The 15,098-nt window shown below is 45.6% G+C and overlaps 1 protein-coding gene across 4 annotated transcripts in view; it reads left to right on the top strand.

The window, feature by feature from the left end:
- The window catches only part of LOC144110012 (KICSTOR complex protein SZT2-like), a 195,938-nt gene that overhangs the window by 102,996 nt on the left and 77,844 nt on the right, over positions 1-15,098 (top strand). For 2 of the 4 annotated variants that reach the window (XM_077642815.1, XM_077642814.1), the window contains 10 exons: positions 791-1,099; positions 1,410-1,587; positions 3,493-3,631; positions 4,873-5,169; positions 6,261-6,465; positions 8,551-8,632; positions 10,492-10,713; positions 11,838-11,969; positions 12,726-12,839; positions 14,735-15,076. In XM_077642815.1, the coding sequence (XP_077498941.1) occupies positions 791-1,099; positions 1,410-1,587; positions 3,493-3,631; positions 4,873-5,169; positions 6,261-6,465; positions 8,551-8,632; positions 10,492-10,713; positions 11,838-11,969; positions 12,726-12,839; positions 14,735-15,076 (2,020 nt within the window). The remainder of the gene's footprint in view (positions 1-790; positions 1,100-1,409; positions 1,588-3,492; positions 3,632-4,872; positions 5,170-6,260; positions 6,466-8,550; positions 8,633-10,491; positions 10,714-11,837; positions 11,970-12,725; positions 12,840-14,734; positions 15,077-15,098) is intronic. The other 2 variants (XM_077642817.1, XM_077642816.1) reach the window with 1 other exon arrangement.

Here is a 15,098-nt window from a genome sequence, read left to right on the forward strand (position 1 = left end):
GAGTTCTTGGATTCCATAAAGAAGCATGCTGGAAAGGAAAATGATAGGAGTAACGTTAAGAGACTGGAAGAGGGCAGAGTGGCTGAGGGATTAAACACGTGTTAATGACATCCTAGTCGAAATCAAGAAAAAGAAATGTTTGTGAGTAGGGTATGTATTACAAAGACAAGATGACGACCAATGATCCCTTTAGGGTAACGCAGTGGATTCCAAGAGAGGGCAAGCATCGCAGGGGGTGCTGAGAGTGAGATGCACGGATGAGATTAGGAAATTTCCAGGATAAGGTGGTTGCAGCTGGCACAGGGCAAGGTTAATAGGAGGGACATTGCAGTGGCCTTTGTCCTGCAGTGGGTGCAGTTAGGCTACTGATGATGATCTATATCAGTGAGCATTGAGTTGTATCTGCTGAAGCTAGGAGGATACTACTAAAGTGCTAGGGCATAAAAATTCACTGTATGTTTACTCCTGCGACAGTGTGAATTTCAATATTGGCTTGGGTGGTGTGAATTGTTGATGTCAGTCGGAGTGTTGACAGTGTTAGAATAGCTGGGTGCTGTAAGGAGTCAACTGATGTGAGGATGGGGGCTAGGGATGTAAGGTTGGGTTGGGTGTTGTGGTTTTTGTGGTACCTAAGTAGGTATTGCATCATATAGGGATGTTGGGTTGTGCAGGGTGCACTGTGCGTGGATGATGCCATTGCCTCTGCCACAATCTCATAGAATGGCACCCATTGCTGTGACAAAAATACAAAAAGACTGATCTGTAAACTTCATTGTTACTTTTTCTTCAGGGCCCTCCGGGATGGTCTCCCTGTGGATGTGCAAGATGTGTGTGCTGTGGTAGAGGACGCCTGTGAGGAGACCGTGCTCACTGTGGACATCACCGAATTCATCCAAGCAATCTGTGGCCACACCCGTGACTTCCGCATCAAGTCGACCGTGGAGCACTCCCATCGTGCCAGCGGTGTGTCGCGACAAGACGGGACCGGTGGTGGTGGTGATGGTGAGGCCGGCGGTGACGCTGCTTCCGAGGTACCAGCGGAAGGACCAGACGCAGGTGCTGCAAAGGCAGATGAGAGCCGTCGACTTTCAGGCGATGGGTGAGTCCTTTATGCCAACCTTGTGCTTGCTGCCAGACAGTATTTAGACATTCTTAGTATAGACTTGCATTTGTGCATGAGAAGCCATAATGGTGTGCTGGCTTAGATTAAATTGACAGCAGTTTCTGTGCTCTGTAGGTACTGCTAAATGCAAAACGATACGGGGGTTGTTATGACTGTGTGTGATGCTTATCAGATGCGTTTGCTGGCATTGCCCTAAAAGTGTCAAGGGGATTCTATGGGCTCTGCGGGACCTCTGTGCCTGTGTGAGCAAGTAGAAGTGGCATTATAACTTGTTCTTGTGTGGCAGGGTGAGCAGCCTGTTTCCCGTCAACCTCCTGGAGCGGCACCACCCATGTGATGTGGTGCAGCAGCTGCACCTGAGCATCAAGCAGCGTTTCCAGGAGCTGCTGGAGGAGGTGTTCCAGCGCATACCCTCGCACCCAGACTACTACTACTTCTGTCCCCCGTGCCAGGCACGGACAACTGTAAGTTCCAGGGAACTGTCTTTTACAGCAGCAGCTGTTAGTGACTTTAAGCGTGATAACATGGGCACTGTGGTGTCCAGTTCTTTGAGAGGGTGGCAAGGGTATAAAGTGACCTGTGCATTCCAGCATGTGCAGGCTTGCATGCTCATACTAGGCTCATACTAGATGGATCCTTCCCATTCAATGCTACCAAGACTGCCATGTGACGATATTGGTGCAGGCACTTGGGAGGGCAGCTCCATGCTCTGCCCATGTTCTATATGGCGTTCAGCAAGCATGGAACGTGTAGCGAGGGGCGCCACATATAGAAGCCAGCTGCAGTTTGTGTTGGAGAGTGGGGATCCATTACTGCTATACATGCATGCAAAAAGGAGCATGCAGACACTGCCAAATGCCCAAATACAGTTAGTTATGACCGACTGTCAGTTACGTTGCGATTGGTCCCAAAATCAAGTGGATAAAGGAAAGGCATGCATTTAGGCACTCACATGGGTCAACCTGCTTGAGAACCCCTGCACTAGTGGAAAGGCCAAGGGGTATGATGGAAGAAACTGGTAAAGGTAGGGCCTGTTCTTACTTGCGGGCTGGTCATGAAGGTGCTGCTAGACCCTATTGGAGACGTTTGTATGCCAGACAGAGCAACCTAGTCACGGTGTCACATCTAATGAGGGCTTCTCTAAAGATCAGAACCATTCAGCATGCAGAGGCTGACTTCTTTGTTGCCATATAAAACATGCTTGAAAGCACTGATGCCAAGGAGAACTTCTAGGTAAATTGTGTCGTCTTTTAATGCGAGGGTGTTAAGAGCCCCGTTGCCCAGAAAGTCCGGTGTCTGCACTGTGAGTGAAAAATCACGGGCATGGCTCTGGCAGGTGGCCCCCAGAGAACAACCTAGAAGGCAGGTGGGCCACCTATGTCACTTGACTTTGCGGCGTCATCACAACCTGCCCACTTGATAGTGAGCAAACACTGCTGACTGTGGCAGTTGGCAGCGAAATTAATGATTGGTCGCTCGGGAAGAGCAACTTGGGTCGCACAAGCCCCACCGCTGGGAGAACCTGCCATCGCAGGGCAGTGGGGCATCGCTTAACCACTGCACCACTGCGCCAGGAGGGGTATGAGGACTTCCAGGGATCTATGAATGCAAAGTAGAGAATGACCGTCTTTGTATATGGGAATTAACCCATTACCTATCGTGTCCTGTCCTTAAAGCAGTGCTTAAGTGTCCTCTCAAATTTTGCGGGAAAAAAAATGTGCAGATTGTAATACTTAATTATACCTAATTGTTTGCTTAACTTTATTAAGCAAGCTCTTTATGACACCCCTAGCAGAGCAACTTTTCACTACATGCAGGAGTTTTGCCATGGGATCAGATGGCAGAAAAGCAGCTTGAAGCCCTCTCATTCACGCTGGCACCTTTTGTAGTGTCTCGTTCTATTCTTCCCTCGAACCTCGAGCAGAGCTTCTGACCAGTAACAGAAAAGTTATTGGAGCGCCCTGCCAAAGACCTGCGTTATACATGCGTTTGTGCTCGCCGATCAGTGATGAAAGGTCAGTCAGTAGTCCTCGGAATACCTTGCGGCTGACTTGATTTACTGTGCATAGCATTTTTGCATTTTCTGCAGTCTGTTCCGCTTTGTCTGCTACAATATAGCACTCTATGGAAGGTGCAAAAGTTATGAATTTGGTATCCGCCATCTAGTGTATTTTCACTTATTGTACTTTCTTTGATTTACCGAAGGTCCAAAATAGAGTTAGTGAAACTACCATGTTTTTATGAATATGACGGAAGTTCTTTTTTTTCCCTCAAATGATCCGTTTAGAAATGCGCCGTATGTTGTGTTTTAAACCAAGGTACCAATGTAGTGCAAACGTTGTGCTTGCTCTTTTTGGTGTGCCATGCAGTGGGGACTGAATGGGGGGGCTGGTGATGGGGTCCACCGGAATGCCGATGCAAACGCTGAGGAAGAGGGCGCCCTGTGTGACTGGGATGACACCGACACAGACCGTTCGCACAACGTTGAGTTCTCCATGGACGCTGAACGTAAGGTTCACTTGAAGTAGAGGCCAAGCAGACTTGTGCGCATGTCACCACATTTGGTAGCGCTGATTTGGAGCAATTGATTTACTTGGTGAGAAAAGAAATGAACAAATATGAATGTCCTGTGTTGTTTTATCGACAAACGTGTCTTTCCTTAAAGGGATGCTGAAGGCAAATTGTAGACGAATCAACCTATATTGGTTGATTACCACATCCTAATGACAAAGAGGTCACATTATCAAACCTGAAATCTGGTTTGTGCCTTGTTTGTGGACTAATTATGGTGTGGAAATGTGTACAACACTCCTTAAAACGCTGATTTTTTTTTTCATTGAAAGTGGAATTAAAATTGAAAATTTATCATCAGGTAAACTGAAGCAGTTGTTTTTGTAAAGCTTTTTTTTTTTTCATCATTTGCAGAAATGCTTGCATGCCTATTGGTGACTGTACATATAATCTATATGTTCGTGCTTGGTTGATAATGTACCGATTTGTTTTATACTGATTATGCGTCTGAATGATTGTGGACTTTTTATTTCTTTTTGATTACTGTGGAAAAGGTGCTTTTGCTTCTCTGTATAATATATGTACCGATGCTATGCTCTTGTAAAGGGGAATGGAGCTGGTCAAGCTGTATAAAAACAGCTTTTTCTCCCATCTTCTCATGTACAACAAATGGAAATGAACCAAAATTCAAATTCCACTGGAAACAGAGCTTCTATAATCTGGAGAAAGCGAAACAGTGAAAGAGATGTGTCAACAGCAGAGACCACTTTCACAACAGAACTGCAATGGTGTCAAGTGCCTTTTTGTTTATCGTCTTCCCAGGCCAGCCCACACGTGCATCCCTTTTAAGTAAGCGATTGCAAGAAAAATGACTGCGCTCAGCACAAAAACAGAAGCAAAGATGAGAAGATGAAGGATAAGCACTTGCCGTGCATCCTCTCATCTTTGCTCCTGTTTTTATGTTGTGTGCTGTGTTTTTCTCTCAACAGTGTATCACCAGCCCACCCAAACTTGTTCCCTTCTCAAGCGACCACACAATCTCTGTGCAGTCGGTGCTGTCATTAGAGTCTCATTTGAATCGATTGGTGGAAAGAATCTCTGCTATTAATGTTTTTTGCAGTGAAACGAATGCCAGTGTATCTAGAAAAAAGATGGGATTTTACGGAAATCAAAAATTGGATGGAGTGTTCATTGGTGTCCCTGTGATGTATCCATTATTGGATGGCTCTTCCTTGCAGCTGTGGCTGATGCTGGCCAGTCGGGTGACGAGAAAGCGGCAGGTGCTAAAGCATATGCTGCAGCCGCGGCAGCAGAGGTGACTAGCATTGAGTCATGTGCTGGGTCAGTACGGTCCGCACCCTCGGCCGGCGAGGAGGACTCTGGTGAGGAAGATGAAGAGGAAGAAGAAGAGGTGATGGAGACCATCCGGGAGGCGGAGCCCATGGTGCCTCCCCTGTTCGCCCACCTTACGTGCCTGGTGAAGACCAAGTCTGGTTGCGGGTCTTGCTCGCTCACCTCGCTGCCTACTTGCCTCGGTAAGAATTGGAGGCTTGCATTTTTTTTTTTTTGCAGTGTCAGCTATTACAGTTAGCTGATACAGCCAGATCCATCTTTTATACAGTAGAACCCTGCTGTTACATTTTTTGCGGAACTGCAAAAAAAAAAAAATGTAACAGCTGGGAAACATAGTAGCCGAATGCAGCAAATGAAAAAATTGTACATCGTTATATATCTGCTGTATTTTTTAATTTATTGTAAATGCAACATGTTTCTTTGGAACTTGCAAGGCTTCATGGCTCTCGCAGTTCTTCCGCATGCGCAGATTACCCGAAATGCCCTGCGATGGCTCTTCTTTGACCTGAGCAGATGTCAGTGAAAGGAAGGCAATGGAGAGGAAGGAGCAAGCTCGGAACAGGCAAAGTAGCAGTGCTACATGTGTGCATCTGCGCTGTTTTCATGGTGGCCACTTTCATCTTACACAGTGATCGTCTATTGGAATGAAGAGACTGCATCTTTAAGGGTACAGGCAACAAGAAAACAAGTGGATGGCACAAACAAAAGTCTTGGAGCCAACCTGCGCAACCGCATCTCGTATACTGGCACTGCCCACGCGTCATCCGTAGCAACATAGTTATGGCTTTGCACTTGCACCATTGCAGCCATGGAACTGCACCAACAGCTGGAACATAATTAATTCTGCCCATAAGCGTGCATTCCCGCGTGCTGAACGTAGGCTGTCAAAAGATGGGCGCACTGTAAAGCACTATCGCAAGGCAACATTCGCGAAGTAACACACTGGAATGCTGCCGCAGTTGTGACATAACAGACAACTCTATATTACCTGGGTTTATATGGGAGCTTGAGTCGGTGTGGCTTACGAAAGCGTAGCAGCTTGGAAAACGCAGCACATGGGAACATAACAGCAGGATTCTACTACATTGCGAGTGCAAGCAGCACATTTTGGCAGATTTGACTTGGGTGTGCTTTGGCATGTTTTCTTTGAAGGTATTAGCTGTAGCTCCTTAATTGCTGTGTTCAGGCATTATGTTTTCTCCTTGCTATCGTTTATTCATTTTTTTTTTAATCGATGTTTCACTGATGTTATTTCTTGCTTGGGCATCTCCAGGTGAAGTGATCAACTGCCTCGACGATTCTCAGCCCACACTGGACCTCGAGAACATCAAGATCCGCTTGGATTTCCTGTGCCTGACGTTGCCTCCCGACGTTGAGAAACTGGCGCCTGGGGATGCACGCCTGTCGTCCTCATCCATCATGTTCGATTCGGAACGGCAGCATCAAGACGATGAGGCAGAAAGTGTCGCCTCCATTGGGTGAGTTAACCTTTCTCTTCTCATACAACTTTTGCCGATCTTTGTGTGACTTGTTGCACTAATAATGCTGTTTCTTTCACTGGCAAAACATCTGAACTGATTCATGTGCAAGTGGTGTAAGCTTACTTTCATTGATTGTTGTGAGATGATGAGTTGAAATTGTCAGACTTTGTTCATGCTTTTAAACAGTTGCATTGGCTCCTGAGCATTGACTCTCACAGTATTCTGATTGTTGTTTTAGGTGTGTGCAGACTGCATTCAACAAGCAGTAAGAGTGCCCATTTGTGATTGATATAAGTTTTTTCTTGGCATAATTCTTAATTGTTCATTCTGGATGTATGAAACTTCTCCACATGTATTAAACTGCTTCCTGCAAGTGACTTTGACTGCACCTACAGAAAGAAGGGAGTGCATAACCGCGAGGCCTATGTTATTGTCCCGCAGCCTTCGTAGCATTTCATGAGAACCAGGAGATGGTAGTTTGCACCGTTGGAGCACCTGGAAATACACTGTGTTTACTTGAATGTAACGCGAGTTTCTTTGCACTTGGTACAGTGCTCAATTCAAGTGCAATGCAGTTTTACTCGCTGATGAAATGCTAGCTCTGCCGTTGCAAGAAGTATGAGAGGATGGACGAAGAAGCTGCAGCAGACTGAGAAAAGGTTTTCAGGGACCAAAAAAAGACCACATCCCAGAGTTGGAGAATTGTCCTGTGGAATTCACTGGGAATCAACATTCCCAACTTCTTGGCAGGAACAGCGAAATGCAACAGACGTGCGTTTTGCACAAAGCCGGTTCAAGGTATCATGAGGCTGGTTACAGAAGTTCGTGCGAAGGGCCTTTGATTCGCTACACTGTTTTGTTAAAAGCTGCCCGTGGACTGCGGGTCAAAACCCCACGAGTTCTCAGTACCGTACATTATACTCCATCTCATAAGTTCCTCGCAGCACTATGATAGCTAGAGACCTCCTCAGCCAATCAGGAGAGTGCGTTAAACATGTTCCTGCACGGCTCGTTGTTTGCTTGTCTGCTCGTGGCATTTGAAGATATGGATCGAAAAGAAACGGTATAAATAGGCGTTCATATTGTGAACACTGAAGAAATATTAGGCAGTTTTAGAATATTGTATGCACGCTTACGTAAGCTAAATACAAGCATTTCATGGGACGTTACGCTGTGCGTCACATATGCTACCAGAGACTCAACAATAACTTCTGCCTAGTGGTGCCATCTGGTTTTTTTTTAGAATGGAAACCATTTTTGTTAACAAACCGACATTCTTCTTTAGACCTAGGAGTGGAAAAATCGTCACTCAGAGTAAAATATAAAGCAAATTTCTTGCTTGTGGATTTTTGGTAGGTGAGATGAGACAAAACGAAAGCCCCATGCTCCATTTGTAACCAGTGAACGTTGTGGAAAGCCTAGTAACAACGATGAATTTGCTCCAATGTCAGGGGTCTTGCTTTGACGCATGCCACCATGTTGCAAACACTAATTTAGCCATTTTAGCATGCGCAAGAGTGGCGCACACTAAACTATGGAAATACTAGCGTACACAACGCGAGCGTATGTCAAGGCTTGATTTGAAATAGTGTTTGCGCACAAGCACTTAAAGCACGCAGTCCCTAATGCCCATATGCCCATTTTATACTGGCAATACTATAGTGTGCAGCGTCAGAACGCTGCCTCTGCGCTCATCACAGCTTTGGTAATGCTGCAAAGAACTACTGAGATGGAGTATAGAACCCTGCTGTTATGTCACAATTGTGGCAGCGTTGCCGCACGCAATGTTGTGAATGTCACTTCGCGATAGTGATTTACCACATGCCGGCGTTTTGGCCGCCTACATTTAGCATGTGCGGAACAGCGGCAGCAGACCGGCCAAAGCGAGACTCTATAGACTCAGTCGGCACTTGGCCGGCACTGTGTTGAGCGGCTTTCCCTGTTTCATGCCTGCCCGCGAAGTCTACCGTCCCGTTACAATCATGGTCGTGTTAAATTCAGGTAAAAGGGGTTGGTGAAAGTTGGCAAGCTTTGTCCCAAAGTATGTCTTTGTCATCCTCTGTTGTCCCTTTTCTTCCTCAGCTATCAGCTGGAGGTTCCACGGGATCCACTTCACCACTTGCCTGAGTTCCAGAATGAAGTGATCAGCAGGTGCATTGAAAAGGTCAGCAGTGGTTGTGTTTTACTGTGGCATGAAGCACGGGCAGGGCGCGGGAGAAAATTGTCAGTTTTTGGCAGTAGAAGTCAGGCCAAGCTCAGAATGTATTGTGAAGGTGAAGGCTTAGCAAGTGCATAATCAAGAAAACTAAGCGCATTTCTTTCTCCTTTCACCAAAAGAAAAAAAAAGACTCTTCCCTGAGATCTTATGAGAATGGCATGAGATAGCCTGGGAGGAGGCGCACTTAGCGTTAACCAGGGCAAAACTTCGATAAGCAAAATTCAGTGCAAACTGCAGTTCATGCTTGAGTAGTGCAGTTTCAAGATGCATGGTTTGAATCTAGTTCCAGCTGGTATATACGAGGGGCGGTTTCACAAGTATGGTAAAAAAAGAATTGAAGAAACCTTGGTTTGGAAAAATGAGGTTTTACTGTTCAGTGTATTCTCCCTCCACTTTGTCCAATGATGCTCTAGTTTTTTTTGTCCCTTCTGAAGAGAAGGATGTCTTGAGACTCATCAGGTAGCCATTCACAGTACTGATTGCCACTTCATGTAAAGAAAATTTCTTCCCATCCAGCCAAGTATGTAGGTTTGGGAATAGGAAGAAGTCACATGAGGCTAAATGAGGAGATGAATGTGGATGAAGCACTAGTTGGAAGTCTAATTCGGAAATTTGACTGCTGCAACAATCGACTTATGGGGTGAAGCATCGTCGTGGTCAAAGAGAATTTTTCTCCATATTGAGCTTCACTGTTTATTATGCAATTCTTTCTTCAATTGATTCTGATGCGTTGCATAATAAGGCCTTGTTATTGTTCTGCCATTTTTTAAGTAGTTTATAGAAATTTTTCTTTCTTTGGTAATCCAAAAAGCAGTGGCCATCTCCTTTCTGGCCGACAACATCTTTCTGCCTTTTTTGGAGCACTTTCACCAGGCCCTGTCCACTGCTTTGACTGCTGTTCAGACTGGTGTGTAATGATGCAGCCACATCCCGTCTACTTTCACAAATCAACACCAAAGTTTCTGTAGATTACAAGCAAGTGCTGAAAAACGCTGCTTAGAAATATCTGTGGATTGTTGGCAGTCGCGCCACCTGTCATGTTTTAGCTTCATCTATAATTTTTCATGAAAGATATTGCGTACCCTAATGAGATGCTCAATGCTAATGAGATGCATTTCTGGTGAGGTGACCTCTACTGGACACCCAAGACGGGGTTCATCTTGAGCTAAAATTCAACCATGTTTAAATTAATTAGATTGCAAATAGTCTTCAGTGATGGTGCGGAGTTTCCATGAACTTAATTCAACTCGGCTTTAATTTAGGTAGCTGTCCAACGTTTAAAATAAAAAGGCATGAAATTCATCTTTTTTCATTTTGGCAGGAATCGCTGTGGAGCTCATTTAAGAGAAACTTACTGATGGTCGATGCCGACAGGAGCAAGGTTTGATGTCGTACGAAGACTGCTTCTTGCGCACCACCTGGGAGTAAAGTGAATTGTAGCACCATCTATTGTATTTTTAACATGCTTATCAAACAACGCACATACTATAGCACGTTCATCAGTTGGCTTTCTTGGAATCATGGTTGGCATCCAATTTGCATCATAATGGTTCCAGGGTTTTAATTTGGCTTTTGTACTTATATGTGGAAGTACATAACTAAACTTTTTGTCATGATGGAAATTTCTTGAAGCTAGCTTAGGCTGTCGAGCAGTCCACGCTTGTCAAAAAGTGCGGAAAGGTTAATTAATGAAATACTTGGTATGAAGCTTACTGGATTTGATTCGTTGGCCTCAGATATAGGGCTCGCATTCGAGTTAACTTGGGCATCAAAGCTGACAATCGCATTTGTTTTTCTCTACGCAGCTCAAGTGGATGTTGAGGGACGAGATGGCCTCGGCAGCCCTCAACAGCTTCCCGCTGACAGCGGAGACGTTGCACATGGTCGCGGAGCACGTCCGGAGCACTGCACAGGCACGGACCACCACGCGCCTACATGCCACCACTGGTGCCCCTGGTTGCCAGGTCCAGCAGGTGCCATTGCAGTTTGTGTTTGGGCACGAGCTGAGCTTTGGCAAGTTTCTTCAGGTGAGTGCTGCCTTGCAGATGCATACTGAAGAGACTGACTTTGCTGCTGTTGGCACTCACTTACAGGGTGACTTGGCAGTGTTAAGTCTTTAGGTAGGCATGAAGTTGCATATGCTCTTTAGAGCTCCGCTGTCAGGGCACTTTATTTTTCATCCCCTTTTATGCCTCACTGTAATATTTGTCAAAGGAGTGACGTGTGGTAGCACTTAAGGGTCAGTGTGTATACATAGGAGGCAGCTACTGAGCTAAAGCTGCTTTCTCCAAAATATAAATACATTTAGAGCTAAGCTCGTAAGGGCCTGTTCCTGTGTTGAATGACGTGCCTCGGCGTAACCGAGCAGGCGAGGAGGAAAGTGAAGCATGAAAGAGAGCAAATGCAGAGCGCAGCAAAGAATGAAAGACTGCGATAGTGAAGATAGTGAGAGGATGGGATGGGACAGTGGCAGCATCACTGCAGCTCGGATGCTGCTGCATGTGGCATAGGGGAGATGGGGGCAGTCAGAGATTCTCCTTTGTTTTCCCGAGTTCCCTGGATAATGATGGCTGCCTCACGTAGCTCACATCAGGCATTGACAGGTGTTCATTGTGGCATACCAGTGCTGAATTGGTTGGCTCCTGTCATGACCAGCAGTCGCGCACACATCTTGGTGTTGGTGGCGCAGGGTGCATTGCAGACGTGATGAAAGCATGACTCTGGCTCATATACAAGCTAATGTTATTGCTTACAAATGAAGTGTGGGGAACAGCAAAAATCATGAATTTTAAAGCTGATTGTTCTTAGCAAAGGAGTTTTCTAGGTGCATGGGTTTTTCAGACCATTCGACACAAATAAAAAGTGTTGGTGGCGCAGGGTGCATTGCAGACGTGATGAAAGCATGACTCTGGCTCATATACAAGCTAATATTATTGCTTACAAATGAAGTGTGGGGAACAGCAAAAATCATGAATTTTAAAGCTGATTGTTCTTAGCAAAGGAGTTTTCTAGGTGCATGGGTTTTTCAGACCATTCGATTATTTGGACCGTTTTTCAAGGCCTGTCGAGTCTCGCAAATCACTTGATGACTGTGGCGTGAACTTGATCCGTCATGTTTTGTCAGTTGCGTGTCATTTTGTGCCTTGAACAGGAATTCAAGCAGCTAACGTTGCCAGGCTACCAGCTGGAGCAAGTTGACAAGGACTACTACTGTGTTGTCTTGGACAACAAGGATTCCAAAGTGGTGCGCAGACCTTTTGGATCACTGGTGCCTCCCCTTGGGGTGAGTCACATTTGTTATCTTTTTTTTTTCACTTAATTTATTTCAAAGGCAGCGGAAAACATCCATAGCACTTTTTCTATCCAGTTTATTCAGTACAGCTGTCTAATCTTCCTTTGTGAAATGGTGATACTGGGTGATAGATCATTTAGGTTGATTATTCATGGCCATTGCATGATCATTCTGAAAGGTGATTGAGTGTTTTGTTAAGAGATGTGCCATAATTTACACGCATGGCATATGTTGACAGTTGGCTATGTTTAGATTCATGTAGTTATTCGGCGCTAACCTTTGTCACAAATGCTCAGCTGCGGGCCGGTTTCCTAGAGTCACTTTTGAGTGGCACAATTGCTTGCAGGAGAATGTTCATACCAGTGCATTCTATTCTACGGTGCTACGCACCGCAAGTGTCACACATTGGTCAAATGTAAAAGTGTCGCACCAGGGTCTGAGTTGGCTCACAGGCTTGAGAGAGGGAATGAGTACAAACTGCGCGAACAAGACGGGACATAAGGCACTCAAAAGGACAGACAGTGCGCACTCATTCGCTTCATTATGAACCAACTAGCCTGCCAGAACGTCCTCCTTCAGTATATTTCTTCTCCCCTGGGCTCTTTTCTACCTCTGCGCTTTGTATGTCCTTTTGTGTGCCTTACGTCCCGTCTTGTTCGCGCAGTTTGTACTCATTCGCTTCATTATGAACTAACTAGCCCGCCAGAACATCCTTCTTGAGAGGGTGGTTCCGCCACTGTCGTGCAGCTGCGAAGCAAGTCATTGGAAATGACGGCGGCACTGCCACACGAAAAGGCAGGCGCCGCCGAAGTTGCCGAAGTGAGGGTCTTGCGCCCGAAGACCGTCGTTTCCGACACCAAAGTGAGTGGTGGGGGTGCCTCTGTGGTGGGAACCCCCGTCCCGCATGCCGTGTCATGTAGGCATTGCGGCATGTCCTGCTTGGCGGCAGGAGCAGGCGCTCTGCTCCCTTGTGTCAGCTGCTGATGGAGGTGCAGCTGTGCTCGTTGTGCGGTAAACCCTCCTGGCTGGCCTGTTGTGTGTCTGCTCGTCTGTGAGGCAACAGGAAAATGTCGAAATGCCGGTGATGGTTAATGCTACTAAGGGTCGACAGCTGGGCTAGTTGGTTTGCATTATTATGGAACATGGTACCAGTGCAAGAAACAAGGACGAAGGGAGAAGAAAGACAACACGAACCTCAGACATTAACTGAAATTTATTGCACACTTGCGGGACTTTTATATGCAGAGAAGCGCCACTATCGCCACCAACCGTTCACAGCTATCAACACACACCGGTTCACAAATGACGAAAGCATCTGAACTAAACGAAGACAAATCAACCAACTGCGTACAAGAGCACATCGCAGAGTTCTTTGTTTTCTTTTTTCATATTTTACCTGCCTGAAACTGCAGTCACATTTGCCTGCAAATAATCAATTTCCTTTTTTCCCCGATTTCGATTATCGATTTTTTCCCAGTTGATTTGTCTTTGTTTAGTTCAGATGCTTTCGTCATTTGTGAACCGGCGTGTGTTGATAGCTGTGAACGGTTGGTGGCGATAGTGGCCCGCAAGTGTGCAATAAATTTCGGCTGATGTCCGGCGTTTGTGTTGTCTTTCTTCTCCCTTCGTCCTTGTTTCTTGCGCTGGTACCATGTTCCATAATAATGGTTAATGCTGCTGGTTTTAGTTGTGGTGCATGTCTGCAGTTGATGTGGCATTGTTTTTGTTTTAGATGTGGATGTTTTAACATCCTCTCCTGCTGAGAGAGCTTGTTAAAGCAATGGGAAGGGGAACAAAGTCGCACGGCATCATTAAAGGACCTGCAAAAATTTGGCTTTGCTTTTGACTTACAGCAGTTGCAACATAAGCTGTACTGTGTTGGGGTCACAAGATGCTGCCTTTGTTTTTGTGCATTGTGACTATATGTGTGTGCAGAATGATAATGCATAGATGATAAGCCGGCTGTGTAAGGTCAAGGCTTAAGTTAGTTTTGCAAGTTAATGATGACTGTTAGAAAATAACTAAGCTTTGAGCTCTGGTGTATTGTTGGTTGCATTAAAATTTTTTTTATGTAGTTTAATGCCAGTAGCTGTTGTTATTCTAATAGGAGCTTGAAGTTGCATAGTTACTGAGTTATAAGCCTCACAAGCCTCACTAATTTGTTCCTCCCTAGTTCACTATAAAATAGTTGGTTTGCATTTTTTTTTTACTTAAAAATGTCTTGCGGACTACAGTATAGAGAAATTATTCTCTTAATTATGGCTGCCTTTGCTCTGTGCCACAAAGATGTCGTTTGTTTGTGGTGTGAATCAGTAAATAAGGCATGCTCACACTGAAACATTTTTTGTTACATGATTTGTTTGTTTAGTACCTCATTAGCTGAACAGGCTAAAAAAAAAAATAGTTCTCAACAACAAAAGTGGCGGGTGGGTTCATTATGCAAAGGGGTTCATGACGCGAGTAAATGCGGTATATTCTGTGTTTAGCTCTTAATGCATCTTGATGGCAGTTGCCTTGATGTAAATCGACACTTCTCTTTAGTTAGAAATTTTGTATTGAAAAACTATACTGACCCTTCTCCTTTCTGTGCATAAATTTAAAAAAAAAAGTATTGGGCACAGAAAAGCACCTTCCCACCTGCCCCTTCCAAGAGTTTCTCGTAACACACCCTTGGCTGGGATGAATCACTGTGACTAGATTTAAGGCTGCAGCATGCCATTCACAGTTTACTAATGCGGAACAAAAATCGAATGCAGCTTTCTGATGAGGACGAGTCTGGTGACGGAGGAGTGCAGCAGACCTCTTTTCGTGCCTGGCGACGGCACACGGGCAAGGGCCGGACGAAGAGCGCGGAACGCCGGCTGGAGCGGGCGTCGTCAGTGCCGCTGGACTCTCTGGTGACGTCGGAGGAACCGAAGCCGGAAGGTCGAGTCCCCGGGGCGTCCTGCCCAATGGAGCTCCTTGAGCTGAGGCGAAAACTTCAGGAGGAATCCGAGACTCTGAAAGTGGACACTGGTGGTGCAGGTGATCCTGCTGCCAACGTTTCGACAGAGACGATCGTCCAAGAGCAGAAGGCAGTGGAGGAGTCCGAGAGTCAGGTGAGTGTGATTATAATTTCAT

The sequence above is a fragment of the Amblyomma americanum genome, chromosome 11 (assembly GCF_052857255.1).
Source record: "Amblyomma americanum isolate KBUSLIRL-KWMA chromosome 11, ASM5285725v1, whole genome shotgun sequence".
NCBI lineage: Eukaryota > Metazoa > Arthropoda > Arachnida > Ixodida > Ixodidae > Amblyomma > Amblyomma americanum.